Source organism: Halichoerus grypus, chromosome 8, assembly GCF_964656455.1.
Source record: "Halichoerus grypus chromosome 8, mHalGry1.hap1.1, whole genome shotgun sequence".
Classification (NCBI taxonomy): Eukaryota; Metazoa; Chordata; class Mammalia; order Carnivora; family Phocidae; genus Halichoerus; species Halichoerus grypus.
In genome coordinates this window covers 114,297,546-114,315,650 of record NC_135719.1, presented here as the reverse complement: position 1 = coordinate 114,315,650, position 18,105 = coordinate 114,297,546, and the positions used below count along the sequence as shown (strand labels likewise).

Sequence of the window (18,105 nt, the reverse complement as noted above, 5' to 3'; positions counted from 1 at the left end):
CCTGGCATGTCTCTTTAAAAAACAACCTCCCCCCCAAAAAATAAATAAATAAAATAAAATAAAATAATAAAAAACAATCTCCCAGATGATTCTGATTAGCACTCTAAGCTATTCAAGGTTTGTGCTTCACCTATGGGTGCTTGTAAACTTTACAAATTCCTACACTTGACCTTAGCCAAAAGGCCGAGAAATGCTAAGTTTACAAATTCCTGAGTCTCATCCCAAAATTACCAAATCAGAATCTCTGGGGGTGGGTACCTGGAAATCCTTATATTAACTAAACACCCAGGTGATTCTTAAGCCACAAAAGTTTGAGATCTCTTATAACAGAGATTATACAGGTTAGCCAGCAAATTCTGAAAAATAAGAAAAATTTATTTTTAGCTGCAACTACATACACATACTATGACAACTATGTTTGTCAGGCAGAATACTGCACTGAGTGGGTTGGGTGATACTGTATAGAACAACTGCTGGGAATAAGAAGCTAGAGGTACAACTCAATGACAAGCAAGTAATAAAGTCTGTGCTTAATAAAACAGAAAAGCATAATTAGGATTCAAACATGACCAAATGAAAAATGTAGTAACCGTAGAATGATTTTTTCAAGTCTTGGAAACAATTTTTAAAAATCACCTTTAAATCTCTTTATGAATGCTACAAACATAAAAGGGGTTGAGAATAACTGTCCACGAATAACAGCTGTGTGTTAGTGGCTTTACCCATATCACCTATTCTATCACTCTTCTCCCTTTGCCCTCTCAGCTTGCAAATGCTTTTGTTTTCCTTATTATATGCTTTTTGATAGTAATAGAACTGAAACTGGAACTTAAAGGTCAGTGACACTACATGAGTGTGTGGATGTGTGTATTCAGAAGGACATGTCCTTAGTTATTTGCTTAAATACAACAGAAGATATGTAAGTTATAGTAAGTACTTATACAACAGAAAAAATTCACATGTATTAGAATAAAGGTATACACACAGAAATCACATGCTGAAGATTTTTCCTATTTAGTTCTAAACCCTGACCATAATGAAGATTCTGGAAACAATGACAAATGAGAAGCTCTCCTAAGCAAATGTCTTGGTACTTCACCTACACTAATCCATCCTATCCAGTGTTAGCCAATAAATTCTCCCAACTAACCCTCTGATCCCTATTTCCTTGTATATAAAAAGGGAATGAGTAACACTATTAATTAGTGGCAAGAGAATGAAGCCCCCATATTTAATATAGCCTATGCCTTTCCCCAAATCAGATGCTCAATAATAATATTTAAATCAAAAGATTAAAGAAATTTGGGGATGTTTTTATTTAGCAATAGAAATAACTACCTTCATGTATTTGAAAAGGATGTCGTATGGAAGGCAAATTAGGTGATTTATTCAACTGCAGAGAGTAATACATGGGAGTTAAAAGATGGCAAGGGTTTTGCTCAGTAGAGTTAAAGCAGTGTTGAAGGTGAACTTAAAGAATTTTTAAACTGTGTTCTCATTCTGATGGCAATGTAAGAAAAAGAAAAAAAAGCATATTCTGGATCATCTAAATGATCTCTACATAGGTCTATATTCTTGCTACAAGCCTTCCGTGTTTGAGGTTACATTTGTTTATGATCAAATTAGTACCAAATTATCACTAAAAGGAACAGTTACATTTTTTAATGTGCACAATCAGAATGACGTTAGTGGGCATATCTCAAAGGTTCACAGGGATTACTTTGCTCCAAAAGAGATCTAAACATTAGTGAGTGTTAAGAAATACGAGAACAAAAAACTTTCTAACATATCAAGCTGCCAAAAATGAATAGACTATTTTGTGAGAGTGCTTCTGTGTGTCTAAGAAAATTCTCAAAGCAGACTGACTAACTTAGAAAACACAATTTAGAAGATGCTACCGTGGTAACTGATATTAATAACAAAACTTAAATCCTAAAGTCTGTATTGTTCAAGAATCTCAAACTTGAAATTACTAAAAAAAATGAAAGATGTAATACATAATGAATGTTATCAATTAACACCAAAAACTACTCAACTGTGGCCTAAGCCATCACAATTCAATGCTCTGCTTGACAAATTAGATGCACAAATATCTGCTGAATAAATGAATATACAATAATCTGTTACAGGCCATAGTGGTTAGGTGCTAGAGTAATGGTCTTGGGTTGAAACCAAATTTTTGAACCATTGAAATAAATCAACTTGTTCACGTTACCCAAGAAAAATACCCCTTCCTCCTTTCACGGTGAAGGCTGTGCTTACTGGTTTGACATGTAACCCATTTAAATATTTTAGCTATGTTATCTGCAAAGGCAAGGAAATTCCAACTCTCCTCTGCAAACAGGTTAAAAGACATTTAATGAATTCCTGACACCAAAAGAGCATGGAAAAGTAGGCTTTCTTAATTTGCCATCTCCAACAACCAAATAAAGAGCCTTCAGAATTTTTCTCCTTTACCATTATCACTATGGAAAATGATATTTTAAAATAGCATGTCTATACAAAAAAAACCAAGTATCTTCATTTAATCTGCAAAGGCCAGACATTCATCGAAAAAAAAAAAAACCAATGTAGAGGAAAAGCATCACTAATATTCTACCACTATTATATAGGTTCACTGATGGTGTGGCCCAAAGGACATCATCCTTTGTCAGATTGTCCCAAAGAAGGCTAGAGTGATTCTCAATATGAAACTTCAAGACAGTGAAACTCTTCTGAAAAAACTTATTATTATAAAAATGAATCTAATGATAGTTTCTAGTTTAAGTCCTTACTTCGTGCCAAGAACTATTCTGAGTGTTTCATATGGGTTAATATCTCTTTTATCCTCACAACAATCCTATAAGGTAAATATTCTCATCATCCTAATTTATAGATGAGGAAACTGAGACCTAGAGAGGTAAAGCAACTTGTACAAGATCACATAGCTAGTAAGTGGCAAAGCAAGCAGCCAACCTTTAGAGCCTAAGTTCTTAGCCATTTTTCAGTACTATCCCTTTCTTAAGGAAAGGAAATGAAATGAAAACCCTGAATCCATAAAAGAGACTCTAAGCTTTCTAAAAGGCACTGCAAGAATAGCTGCAGAACAGTTATGATTGGTAAAAAAACTGCAGTATATGAATTTAGATGATTTTCAACAAAAACCTATAGCTCATTCATTACAATACCAGCAATGATCAAGAGTCCTAGATAAGGAGATAATTAATAATCTACATCAAGACAAATACTTTACAATAAGACATCTGACTCATGTAATCAGGAAACCCCACTGACATGGTTAAAAATGAATAGTCCAAGCAAGGCAAATTGGCATTCATCCAGGAGACTGATATATGGATACTAAAAAGGAGAGGGAGTTTCTTTTCATTTTTTTAATACAAACTGTATGAATGCAGGCATGGGAATGTTACATGCCATCTTTCATACCATACAGATACCCTGTCAGTGGCAGAATGAGGCCAACATACAAGTAGAACAAAGGCATATAAACCAAGTCATATTCAAGAGAAAGTCAGGAATTACACTATGAGAACACCACTTAAGACTCTGGATTTAACTGTTCTTCCAACCAAAACTAGATTGTGTAAGCCAGTAACTGCCTTTCCCCCTTAAACTAGCTTGAGTTGTGTTTTGTCACTGCAATAAAAAATCCCAATACATTTACAAACTCCAAGTATTTCATATTAGAAACTTTAAGGATGATCAAGTACAAGAAAGTGGCACTCTCCAACACTGCTGGAGAGTATAAACTGGTCCAAACTTTCTGGAAGTTTAGAGCAGACTTAAGAAACATCTGCTAAAGATAAAACAAGGTAAAGATACTTTCCATACATTTATCTAGCTTATTTTCAGCAGCCATATACATATGCCTCTTTCAGTAAACTTTTTTTACTAAGTGCTCTAAATATATAAAATTGGCAGGCACTAACTTTTCACATACCTTAAAATAGGGCACTGGTTACTTTCAAGGCCAAGTACATGTGACATAGCTGTATTTATTAACAAAATATTTTTCTAGCTTGGTTCTAATAGACACTATAAATATTTCTGAAATGATAAAAAAAAATAAAGTTCAAGATTCAAGAAAGTTCTAAAGTAGCACAAGGCATTTCCAAGCGTAAGAAAAATTCCTATGAAAAATAGGACCTAGAAGAGGAAAATAATGACTTCCATAAAACCTTTTAAAAACCTTAAAATCTTTCTTTGCTTTTCTCTTTGTTCATTCATTTTTTGTTTCATTTGTTCATTCAAATACTTATTAAGAACTCATTGTGTGTGAGCATTCTCTTTCACATTGTAAGTTTCAAATTCAGTCTATTTGTGATCTTGCCCATTGAAATATGTTTCAATTTTTTAACTGAAAAAAGGGGAGGGGGTCACTTTAGAGAAATCTGGTTAGCATCTTAATTTGTAAGATCTATAAGAACAGAAATACATCCCAACTCCTAAAGACTTAAAACTTTCTGCCTTTAAACCTTATGCTTATTTTTGGGCACCTGGGTGGCTCAGTTGGGTTAAGCCACTGCCTTCGGCTCAGGTCATGATCCTGGAGACCCAAGATCGAGTCCCACATCGGGCTCCCTGCTCAGCAGGGAGTCTGCTTCTCCCTCTGACCCTCCCCCCTCTCGTGCTCTCTCTCTCTCTCTCTCAAGTAAATAAATAAAATCTTTAAAAAAAAAAACAACCTTATGTTTATTTTTTACCATACTATTTTTCAAGTGAAAAAACAGATTCTATTAGGAAAAAAGAAGCATCACAGGGAATGGTCACTAATGAGTGAAAATTGCAATATTAAGTAGCAGACACTTAATTTCCCTAAATATATTGTGACTTTCAAAACAAGTAGGTGAAGAATCACAGTTAAATTATGTTCCATCACTAGAATTTTGTCCCATTTGCAAGACAAGAAATTTTGAAAATCACACTTTGAAATCATCTCTATGTTTAATATTATAACCAAATGAAATTTCAAAATGAAGAAACACTCATAAATGACAGTTGAGGTCACAGAACAACTAAAAGGTAACATGTTGGAGACCATTTTCTTATGAAAATAAGTCATTTCCATTATTTTTAAAAATCTTTTAAAATAAGTTACCAAGTGGGACTTTATCAACAACAAAACAGTTACAGACCATTTTAATTAAGGATTTTTCTGAAAACATACTGGCAAATCAAATCTTTCTAAGTCCCTAGAAAAACTTAATTCTCATTTTAGAGGAGCTTAACTTCACTTCTGATAAAGCTTCCCTGGCAACTGTTCTCTGTTGTTAACTTTAAGTTGGTTATTAGACACAAACAAACCCTTAAAAACACAACCTCCTCAACATGTCCATTATCATAAAAACAGAAAATAACAAATGTTGGGGAGGATATGGAGTAATAGGAACCCCTGTGCACTATTGGTGGAAATGTAAAATGGTGCAGCCACGATGTAAAACAGTATGGCAGTTCCTCAAAAAAAATCAAAAATAGAATTACCATATGATCCAGCAACATACTTCTGGGGATATATCCAAAAGAACTGAAAACAAGATCTTAAAGAGATATTTGCACACCCATGTTCATAGCAGCAGTATTCAAAATAGCCAACAGGTGGAAGCAACCTAAGTGTCCACCGAAAGATGAATGAACAAAATGTGGTATTTATTAGCCTTTTTTAAAAAGAAGGAAATTTTCACACATGCCTACAACACGGGTGAATCTTGAGGACATTATGCTAAGTGAAATAAACCAGTCACAAAAAGACAAAAACTGCATGATTCCACGTATATAAGGTATTTAGCAGTCAAATTCAGAAACAGAGAGTAGAATGATGGTTGTCAGGAACTAGGAGGGGGAAACTGGGAGACTTGTTTAATGGTTATAGTTTCATTTTTACAAGGTAAAAAAAATTCTGGTTACACAATGTGAATATACTTAACACTCTTGAACTGTACATCTAGAAATGTTTAAGATGGGAATTTTTACATTAGATGGGTTTTTGTTTTTAACCACAATTCAAAAAAAAACCCTCACAATCACTTCAAAAGCTATGGAAAAGCAAGTCATGAGAAAATCACTTAAATTTTCTTCTTATAAAATTTAGATTTTATGTATTACATTTTTCTGAAAGGGTCATGTCTGGCAAATAATATGGGTTTGATAGTTTTTATTGCAAAAAACATGAATTTTATTTTTTTTTAAAGATTTTATTTATTTATTTGAGAGAGAGAATGAGATAGAGAGAGCATGAGAGGGGGGAGGGTCAGAGGGAGAAGCAGACTCCCTGCTGAGCAGGGAGCCCGATGCGGGTCTCAATCCCGGGACTCCAGGATCATGACCTGAGCCGAAGACAGTCGCTTAACCAACTGAGCTACCCAGGTGCCCAAAAACATGAATTTTAATATAAAACTCACTACACATACAAAATAGTTAATTCTCTTTTTTTAAAGATTTTATTTCTTCTAGAGAGAGGGAGTGCGTACAGGGGGAGGGGCGGAGGGAGAGGGAGAGAATCTTAAGCAGACTCCCCACCAGTGGAGAGGTGATGGGCTGGATCTCAGGACCCTGAGTTCATGACCTGAGCAGAAATCAAGAGTCAGATGCTTAACCAACTGAGCCACCCAGGCACCCCCCAAATAGTTAATTCTTGATGCTCCAAGAAATAGAGAGGAATAAAATTATTTTTAAAATTCCAAGATCTAGTTATTTCAAAAATTCTTGCCAAACTTTTACCAAAAATACTGAGCAACATGACTGACTTAGCTTCAGAATTTTTTTCAAGCTCTGTAGTTAAGCAGAAAACATACATAACACATACACTACAAGTAGCAGAAGGCTGGCTAAAATCCACCAGCTGGATAATTAGTTCCATCATTAAAAAAAAAGAAACAAGATTTAAAAAAGAGAATGTTCTTATGAATTAAAATTAATTTCTTAATAGAAAACGAATCCAAAACACATTTATTTTCTCCTACTTTAGAAACCCTTATGTTAACAATCTTAGAAACAAGTAACGATCTTAGTAAGAAAATCGCATTTTGGAAATAATTAAATATTAAATGTTATTTTATATTTATTATATATATACATATATATTATAATAAGACATAATAAATTATATTTTAAGAGGACAAATCTATGAACAGTAATCTAACCAAATCTTTAACATCCACATATGGTAACAGTTTTTTTCACCACCAAACATAATCAACTGTTATGAGTTCTTCAGAAAACATCAGTAGAGACTAATCTCTCTCAGCCTCTTACACACTATTCTTAACATACAATAATAGAACATAACCACTAAATCTTAACTTTGAACCCACACAAAGATAATGGAAATCACCAGGTAGAAAGATTGGACATTCCCCAAACTGCACAAAATGCTTTGTAGTGGACCACAGGAATGAACTACCACAGTACAAGTAAAAGAATGCACGGAACATAGATTTCATACAAATCAAGCCTCAAAAATCAGACTAACATACAGTGTGAAGCCTTGCCTTGAGGCAGAAGCCAATAGTCTTAACCGGAAAAATTCAAAAGCAAGGTTTTTCTATCATGTAGGTTCACATACTTTACTGGGAGTATTTTATTAACTCGTCATGTTTAGCAAAGGTAAGTATTTATAAAATTGTCTACTCTAAATTGTGGTGTCAAGACAAAAAATGTTTTAAGTTACTGCCACTCCTAAGACTGCAGTGCGTTGCACATACCTTGCTGAAATGAACTTTAAGAGTAGTGTACGTCTTTATGACTCTAGTCTCTGAAATCCAGAGTAAATTCAAGTTTCAAGCGGCCTATTTGGGGAGGAAACAGGGGCGTAAGAAATTGTGAAGAAGGGGGCCTAGAGTAGACAGAGAACGGATGCTCAAGAAGAATTGATGCTAGATGCCAACATAACCGAGGGATGTACTGTTTTAGCTGGAAAAGAACCGCCCCCCTTAAATCTGAATCCAATGTTAGTCTTTTCATTTTTAGGAGATTTAGAAAAGATGCATGAAGGTGGGGAGAAGAACTAACACAAGAAATATTTGGAAACACCTGCAAAAAAAGAGTTTTTAAGTGCTATGGAAGTTCAAACTAGAACTTGAACAGGTAACGACTATTTTCAATTATAGTGTTACCAAGATTCCTAAACCAGACAAGACAGTGAACATTACCTCACTTAATCCTCACAATAACCTCTGAGGTGGTTGCTATTATTATCATCATTTCAAAAGGAAGAAATAGGCTCAGAAGCATTCAGGAACTTGCCCAAGCTCACAAAGCTAACAAGTGAAAAAACTGGACTGTTAGTTTTAACTAAGAGGTGTCTGGGTCCAGATCCTATGCTACCAGGCATGTTCTTCTTCAAAAAAGAAGAAAATCAAAGTAAAATTATAACAAGAAAAAAGCTTACTAATAAATGAGAGAGCTTCTTGACTTTTAATGCCCAAAAGTTAAAGAAGTTAAGAAATGTCCATTCTCAGAAATTTTACTTTAATGATCCAATAACTGGTTTTGGATACTGAAGGAGTCTGGCCTGAAACCTGAAAGAGAACCATGAACCTCTTAACCTTCCCTTGAAATCTAGAAATCGATATTAATGTGCTATTAAGTCCAGCCCCTACCTACTGCTAAGGAATCAACAAGAAATTCCCTGTTAAACCCATTATAACCATACCCATCCTCTGTTCTGATTTCTTCCAATGCTTCAGTTTTTTATTTTCCTAGACCTCCTTTAAAGAAGACAAATTTGTCCCCCCAGCCTGGGCCCTAGAGCACATTTAAAATGGAAAAACTGTAAGGAGAAAATACCTTGCCCTGTAATCTCTCAATTACCTCTTCAAAAAGTTTTAAAATTATTAGTTAGAAAATGATAAAAAACAGAAAATGATAAAAAAAATCTTTAAAAAATAGCATCTAAAAGTTGTTGTGTAGCCACTTATTAACTTATTTAACTTTTCAGTTATAAGAACCTCTATATTAAGAAATATGACTCAATCTGATCCAAGTTTGCTGAATTTTCAAATGAGAATATTTTGAAAATAACAGATGGGACTGAGCAACATCTAAGAACTAGTTTAGAATTGGGAGTGATGCACAGTAACTAATTAATTCATTTATATTAAAGCTGCTTGTGATATCCCAACTGATGAACTGCAAAGGAAAAATGAGTACAATATTGCATATAAAAAGGGATTGGTGCATAACTTGATGCACAATATTAAGTATGATTCAACATATAATAAGGACTGAAAATTGGCACTACACGGAGGTAATCTGCTTTACGTTTATAATCTAGCAGCCTCATCATTTCATCAAAAGCACTGTAATCACTTCTGCAAAATTAATTGCAATTAATTCCTGTCAACTCTTGGAATTAAAAGACTAGATCTGTTTACTCACTTTTTGAATTTTCTAAGAGCTTTCTCTGGTGTACACAAACTGAGAATTTATCATTCCACTAAATAAGGATCAAAATGGTATCTACAAAACAGCAACAACACAAGTTTATCTTCTGCTGATACTGATTAGGGAAGTTAATCTCTTCCAGAAGAGTGGAAGGACTTTAAGGAGTAAAGCCAGTCTACTAACCACAACTCTTATTATAAATCTCCAATTCCTTAAAATGATTTCCACAAAGGTTAAAACACCAAAAGTGTACCAAATTGTGCGGGTGTGTGTGTGTGTGTGTGTGGAATCACTCTTAATCCCACTGGTTCCACTTACAATTCTTAATCCCATAATGTACTACCTAGACTCAAACTTTAAAGTGTTTTAAAAACTTGCATTAAGTTCTAACAAAATGATTATTTACGTCGGATATATCTAGAAGGTTTTCCTTTAATATACTTCACTTTCATGAAAATAAGTGTTCTAAAAACGTTGATGCTACATTTCATTTGCTGCGATCATTTTTTTTTTCAATTTCATTAATATTGTTCGCCTAAATTCAGCCAACCGCTACATTTTCAGTAAGATACTTTTAAGAATGAATGAGGCACATATTAATTTATAACGTCTGGGCTCTCTTGACAGCTGATACAAACACAAGTATCCAATTCTGATGCTCTCTTTAAAATGTTACGATTTCTCCAAATTCCCGTTACTCTCTCAGTCTAGACAAGTTTTTCAAGGCAATTAAAACAAAACAAAACAAAACCTGCACGTGCAAACTAAAGTTAGCATCTTCAGGCCACCGCGACAAATCCCTAATGCACAAAGGCAAAGACCCCCGCCGCGGCTAGACAACCGAACGGCCAGATCGCATCCGACCACGCGAGCCCCTCGGTCGGAAACCCAGGGCCCCGAGCCCACTGGGAAGCCAGGACCAGTGTGCAGGGTCCGCCCCGGGGCCGAGTTTTCAATGGAACCGGAGAGAATGGGGGCGGGAAGGAGCGGAAGCTCGGGTGCATACGGCGGCGACGGAGCTGCGGCTCGTTTCTCTTGCCGGGGTTTTCGGGCTAGGGGAAGTCCACCCGGATGGGGGTAGAGGAGCAAGCCGGGTTTTTAAGGCGGGCAGGAGGGTGGTGCGAGGCCCAGGCGGCAGGGAGGCGAGGGCTAACAGGGCTCAGCCCCCGGCCCCTGAAAGCACTTTCGACGCGTCTCCCACCCCCCACGACAAGATGGCGACGTGGGCAGCGGGGGAGCACGGCCGGCGAGGCTGGGGGAGAGGGGAGGGGAGAAGAGGCAGAAACAAAAAGGCGCCCCCCCCACCCCGGAACGCTGAGGCCGGCCCGCCAGCCCGTGGTGGCGGGCGGGCGGGGGCACCGGCGGAGAACGCGGCCGGCGGAGGAAATGGGCTTACTTTTTCTTGTCGTTCGCGCCGCCGGCGCCCTCCATGGCGAATCGGTTTCCGCGAAGCCTTTACGGCCGGCCGCCCCCAGGCTCGCTCCGGCCTAAGCGTTGGCTCCCTCCACACGCGAGGAGAGAAGGGGAGGCACGTCCAGAGGTGGGAGGTGCAAGGCGGGAAACCCCTCGTAAAACACAAGCAGGAGGAGCAGGCGGCAATCACAAGGGTCCAGGTCCAGCTCCGAACAGCCTCCCCTCGGGCTGCTTGTCAAGGCCCGGCCCGACGCACTGGCCGAAGCAGCGACGAGGCCGATCCTCGCGTCCCCTCAGACCAGGCGGCTCTGTGCACTGAGGAGCTGAGGCAGCGGCAGGGGGCGGGCAAGGGCGGAGGCGCGCTCGGCGGCGCGCAGGGGATGGAGGGAGGAGAGTGTCGGGGGCGCGCCCGCCCGCGGAGCCCAGCTCGCGCTCACGCAAGCCCGCCTCACCTGAGGGGAGGCGGGTTCCCTGAGAGCCAATGGCGAGCGACGCAGGCGGCCAGTCCCACCCCAGCCCACGTCTGTCTCAGCCAATCAGGAGGCGGTCAGCTGAGGCACAGCTGGGACGCGCTGCCGCGCTCACGTGCTCGTCTGTGTGCAGCTGCGGAGGAAAGAGAAAGGAGCTGGGGTGCGGCCAACCTGGGTCTGGGGACGCTCTGCCTTCTCCTAGGGAAAGCAGCGGCTGGCTTTGGGAGGCGCTGCTGAGAAGGGATTTCGGTTTTTGGGTCTCAAGCCTGCATCACATTTCCTCCTCCCGGTGCAGCGAGTCTCCTGCTCTCTTTCTCCTCTATGGCTGTGTTGTGCAGGGTTGCCGCCAGCTCCGCTGAGCTCCAGTTTAACAAAGCGGACTTTTCGCGTCGCGGCAGAAAACCTTTTCGACCCTTTGCTTAGATGTGTTACAGTGGGGTTTTTCTTGCCGGGTTATCCCAACCACGGGCCATGTCACCAACCGCACTCTTTGCCATGGAACACAAGGGTACTCTCCTTGTTCACTAAGTTTTTCTGTGATGAAGTTTGATTACTGAATAAATGCAAATAAAAATATAAAGCAAACACACCCCTAATGCTGTAAACTTCTCAAGAGAAGTAGTTAAGGTAGCAGGGAAATCTTAAAATCTGAAATTATTTTAGCATTTACAAATAGGTGTAAGTGGCTTTAATAAAAGCATAAACCAGAAATTCAGGGAAGGAGGAGGAAAATGGCTTTAAGTGGACTTTCATTTTACTTTCTCGTTGTTTGTAAGAGAGCCAAAAATAATCTTAGACTGAGAAAAAAAGGAAGAAGACCCTTAGTTTGAGACTGATCACCTTTAATTCACTGTGTAGACTGAAAAGAGGAAGGATTCTCCAAACCCACCACCCAGGCTTGGGCCAGGAGGGGATTGCTGAACCGGAGTAACTCGATATGGTGGCGGCCAGTATCGTCTGTTTGCTAACCTGACTTTGCAATGTACTGTATAAGACATCATTTTTTGACTTTGAAAGTATTATTTCAAGGCTGTCAGTCTTTTAAACGAAAAAAGAATGTATTTTGAGTTCAACAAAGAATCATTGACCTTTTATTTCCACTGGACACTGGATTATTTTACTTCTCACATTTGCCTTATTAGTTATATTGTTACAATCCAGCTTTGAGTTGTATATTATTGTGGATATCTGTAGTGGATTCAGTTATATTGATGTGTAAAAACAAAGGTCTATATAACATAGCACTAAACTTAACAACTGATTCACAAAGCACCTCATTTTAACTGGTCAGTAGTCCCATGAAAATATAAAGATTGATCTTAACGTTAGTTGTTTTTTTGTTTTTGTTTTTTTTTAGATTTACGTTGCTGAATGATATGTTTTCTTTAAAAATACCATTGGAAATGCCTGAAAAGAGGAAAGGACCAAAAATATTTACTCATGTTTTGTTTTTTAATTGTGAAAACGATGACTCCGTAAAATACAAACCTTTTAAGTTAACATTCTGAAAACTCAATGTTAAACATAGTTTTGCCAGTCAGGAGTGAGTTTGAATACAGACTCTGACACTAACAAGTTATTTAATCTCTTAGTGCCTCAGTTTATTCATTTATGTCTATGTCACAGAACTATGGCATAATTCAGCGAGATAATACATTGTAAAGCACTTAGAACAATTCCTGGCACATAGTAAGCAGTCAATAAATGTTAGCATTAGTATTGTTGGTGGGTTTTTTTTCCATTCTTCTTCTTACTATTACCCCCAAATTTGTGCCTCTGCTAGTAATAATTACTTGGGCTTCTGCCACAGTTCAGCTAGTTTTAACTATCCAAGAATGCCTATTATGTTAATATAAGTCCACATATATTCTCTATTTTCAACTTTGGAACTGCCCACGGGGTTCCCATTCTTGTATGTAAACATAATGGCAGAAACCTTCAATCAGTTCCTTTCTCGTTATACTTGTAAGAAATTCTCTTTAGCCAGTAATTATAGCCAAAGTGTATAATGTTTGTTACATCAAAAAAAAGAGCATTTTTAAAAAAAGATTTTATTTGCCAGAGAGAGAGAGAGTAAGAGAGAGAGCACAAGCAGGGGGAGCGGCAGGCAGAGGGAGAAGCAGGCTCCCTGCTCAGCGGGGAGCCCAATGCGGGGCTCCATCCCAGGACCCTGGGATCATGATGTGAGCCAAAGGCAGACACAACAGACTGAGCCACCCAGGCACCCAAGAGCATTTTGTAATAGCAAATCTAAATCACTGAAAAAAATTTTGAGCATTTCAAAAGTTTAAAGCAGAAGGATAATTCAATCAGCAAAAGATATTTTTGAACATTCATTAAATTTGCCCCCAAAATGTGTAGAATATGCTGTTTTATGTATGTGTGAAGAAATATGTATGTATATATGTTTATACACACACATACATATATGAGCATGGAAAGCAGTAATATTCAACCAATTTGTTTTCACATAATTACAAATGAGCCAAATAGTATTCCATAATCCAATCAATCCTGTTAAGTAACAGAATTTGAAAAAGCCAAGTTTTCTGTGGGATAAAATTTTAAATCATCCTCTTTACAACCACCTATTAATAAATGTATTTAGGTTATTACAATTTAAATAATCCTTAATGAACAGTCTTATTCATTCACCTTGTAATTTTTGTAAGTGTCCAAATTTGAATCCAAAATACCTTGGAGAACTTTCTGCGTAGACTGATGATGACTTGCAAACGACTTGACTCTTAACCCATATTAGTAGGAAGCAGGAAGTTGGGCAGCGACTGAGCAGGAGGCAAGGTAAAACTTGAAATTTGGATTACTACTAAATAATATGGAGCATTGATGCTTTTAAAGAGTGAAACACATCAGATTCAGATAGTTTAGAATGTATCAAATTATATGGGAAGAACTTGTGATCAATTCGTGATTCTTGTCTTATTATTACCCTTAGTTCCTCCCCCACCTTCGACCTATTGTATTATAAGAACAGTAACATACAGAAAAAAGCAGATCATTGGAAAGAAAGTGCTTAGCAGACAACTGACATTAAAAATCTTTTGTTTTTTCTTTCAAGGATCAAAACAAAATAAATATATATATTTGTCTGAGTTTGCAGAGAATAAGAATAGCCTGAAAATTTGCCACTAGCACTTTTTAATTATGATAGAGATTTTAAGCATAATTTTACAGAGAAATGCTGAAGGATTTTCAGTTTCTGGTCCAACATGTAAAGTGCTTGGAAGCTCCCATTCTCACAGTAAGAAAATAAAGCTGAACAAACTGAAAACCAACAACTCTTCTTAGATCCATCAGAGAATTGAGGTCACTGGGCAAACTGTTGCCCTGAAAACTGGAGAGACAGACGGATAGAGAGAATCGCAGCTTACCAGAAGATCACAGTTTACCAGGAGTGGAAGCCAGCAGCTGAAGCCAACATGACAGTTGGAGCAAATATCAGTAGGAATATTTTAAATTCTAATTGTGGAATTGCTGGAGGCTCTGTGTGGACCTGCTTGAGAGCTAAAAACTTGGGGGTTCAGCCTTAGAGGGGTCCCACAACTTTTTGAGTTTTACCTTCAGGAACCCTAATAAATTCTCACTGTGAAGATCTGAGAAATCTTCATGGGGAAAGGGAAAAGTAACTTTTAAAAATATTCCCAGAGCACTCTGTTCTTCTTAACAAGATCTGCCCTCAAAGGAAACTATTTTGCCAGAGCCTAACTGACCTTGGGGAGGGGAAACACCCAACTCCAGCCCCCTCTAGCCTTCAACATAGGAGAGGGGAAATAACTCAGGCTCACTAAAAGTCTGAGCACTCATCAGAGGACTATAGAATGCTTTCCTTCCTCCCACACCCGACCATACTACCACATCAGTAAGGCTTTTGTGTAATAGTAGGGAATTGCTGCTAAAAAACTGCAAACCTCAGACCCTATTTAAAGAGTCACTTAGGGACATCCAAAGACAACAAGAGAAACAAAAACAAGGACACAAGAGGCAATTTTAGCCTCAGACACCACAGCTACAGCAAACAATAATGCAGCCTCTTAGCCAGATAAACATAAAACTTCTATCTGCCTAACTTCCTTTGACCTGATATAGTATGTCTGGCTTTCAACAAAAAAATTTACAAGATATACTAAAAGGCAAGAAACACAATCTGAAGACCTAAACCAAACATCAAAATGAGACTCAGATATGGCAGAGATTTTGGAATTAGCAGACCAGGAGTTTAAAATAGCTATGATCAATGTGCTAAGGGTTCTAATGGAAAAGGTGAACGACATGCAAGAACAGATAGGAAATATAAGCAATGACATGAAAAAATGCTAGAAATGAAAAACAATGTAACAGAAATAAAGAATGATTTGGGTGGGCTCATCAGTAGACTGGACACAGCTGAGGAGAGAATGAAAGCTTGAAAGTATATCAGTACAAACTTCCAAAACTGAAAAGCAAAGGAGACAAATTAATGACAAAGATGGAACAAAATATCCAAGAACTGTGCAACAATTACAGAAGGTTTAAATGGAAATACCAGAAGGAGAAAAGAGAGAAACACAAGAAATGTTTGAAGAACTAATGACTGAAAATTTTCCAAAGTTAATGACAGACAGCAAATCACAAATCCAGGAAGCTCAGAGAATACCAAGCGGGATAAATACTAAAAAAGCTACAGTCAGACATAGCATATTCACACTGCAGAGAACCAAAGACAAAGAGAAAAAGTTTTAAAGAAGCTAAGTAGGGGGTTGGGTGGAAATACCTTACCTATAGAGGAGGAAGAATAAGAATTACATTGTTCTTCTCTTCAGAGATCTTGCAAGCAAGAAGACAGTGGAGTGAAATGTTTAAAGTGTTGAAGGAAGAAAACACACTGACCTAGAATGTTCCCAGTGAAATCGTCCTTCAAAAGTGAAGGAAAAATAAAAATGAAAAAATTTCTTGCAAGTAGACCTGCCTTGCAAGAAATGTTAAAAGAAGTTTTTCAGAGACAAAGAAAATAATATGGGTTAGAAACTTAAACCTAGGGGCGCCTGGGTGGCTTAATCGTTAAGCGTCTGCCTTCAGCTCAGGTCATGATCCCAGGGTCCTGGGATCGAGCCCCACATCGGGCTCCCTGCTCAGCGGGAAGGCTGCTTCTCCCTCTCCCACTCCCCCTGCTTGTGTTCCTGCTTTCGCTCTCTCTTTCTGTGAAATAAATAAATAAAATCTTAAAACAAAAAAGAAACTTAAATCTACATAAAGGAAGAGTGTTACAGAAAAAATAAATGAAGGTAAAATATTTTTTTAAATTTTTCTTAGTTGTTCTAGCAAATAGTTTGTTCAGAAACATAAAAGTAAAGATATATTCAATGATTATACCTCATGGACAAATGAAATGATTGGCAGCAATGTTAAAAGGGACAGAAGGGAGGAATGGGGAAAACTCTCATAAGGTATTTGCATTACTGGTGAAGAAGTATAATGTTACTTGAAAGTGGACTTGGATTAGTCATAAATGCACATTGCAAACTCTAGGGTAACCACTAATTTTTTTTATCCCACCTCTGGCCTCACCCCTTTCCTGGGCCCAAGTTTTTTTTTTTTTACATCTAATTAAAAAGATAGGAGGAAAAAATGTAATTATATAAAATAAATCAGATGAAATGTTCATTTTTAAAAAATTTTTTATTGTTATGTTAATCACTATACATTACATCATTAGCTTTAGATGTAGTGTTCCATGATTCATTGTTTGTGCATAACACCCAGTGCTCCATGCAGAATGTGCCCTCCTTAATATCCATCACCAGGCTAACCCATCCTCCCACCCCCCTCCCCTCTAGAACCCTCAGTTTGTTTTTCAGAGTCCATCGTCTCTCATGATTCGTCTCCCCCTCCGATTTCCCCCCTTCATTCTTCCCCTCCTGCTATCTTCTTCTTCTTCTTTTTTTTTTCTTAACATATATTGCATTATTTGTTTCAGAGGTACAGATCTGAGATTCAACAGTCTTGCACAATTCACAGCGCTTACCAGAGCACATACCTTCCCCAATGTCTATCACCCAGCCACCCCATCCCTCCCACCCGCCCCCCACTCCAGCAACCCTCAGTTTGTTTCCTGAGATTAAGAATTCCTCATATCAGTGAGGTCATATGATACATGTCTTTCTCTGACTTATTTCGCTCAGCATAATACCCTCCAGTTCCATCCACGTCGTTGCGAATGGCAAGAGAAATGTTCATTTTTAAAACCAAAAGGGCAGAAAAAGAGTGGAATCCAAAAAAGAAATGAAGGACAAAAGCAAAAATTGAATCCCACAGTTTCAACAAAACAAAAACAAAAACAAAACAAACAAAAAAACTCCTGGAATGAATAAGCAATTATAGTGAGATTGCAGGTTATCAGGTTAATATAGAAAAGTCAATTGCTTTTCTGCATCCAGAAATGAGCAATTGGAATTTGAATTAAAAACACAGCAGCACTGACTAGAGTTAACAATACTGTATTGTATACTTGGAAGTTGCTATGAGAGTAGAGTTTTCATGTTCTCACCATAACAAGAACAACAAAATGGTAATTATGTGAGGTAAAAGAGTGTTAACTAATCTTTTGTGGTAAGCGCTTTGCAACGTATACGTGTATCAAATCATCACATTGCACACCTTAAACTTCCACAGTGTTATATATTAATTATACCTCAGTAGAGCTGGAGGGGAAAACACAACACCATTTACATTAGCATTCCCCCTCAAAAGAAAGAAATACTTAGGGGCACCTGGGTGGCTCATTCGGTGAAGCGTCTGCCTTCAGCTCAGGTCATGATCCCAGGGTCCTAGGATCGAGCCCCAC

General features: G+C 38.0%; 1 protein-coding gene across 2 annotated transcripts in view; it reads right to left on the bottom strand.

Annotated features, from left to right (window-relative positions):
• Positions 1–11,165, bottom strand: part of HIF1A (hypoxia inducible factor 1 subunit alpha) — a 41,959-nt gene extending 30,794 nt beyond the window's left edge. The window contains exon 1 of one of the 2 annotated variants that reach the window (XM_036067719.2): positions 10,778–11,165. In XM_036067719.2, the coding sequence (XP_035923612.1) occupies positions 10,778–10,812 (35 nt within the window). In that variant the 5' untranslated portion in view covers positions 10,813–11,165. The remainder of the gene's footprint in view (positions 1–10,777) is intronic. The other variant, XM_036067720.2, reaches the window with a different exon arrangement.
• Between the last annotated feature and the right edge of the window lie 6,940 nt (positions 11,166–18,105).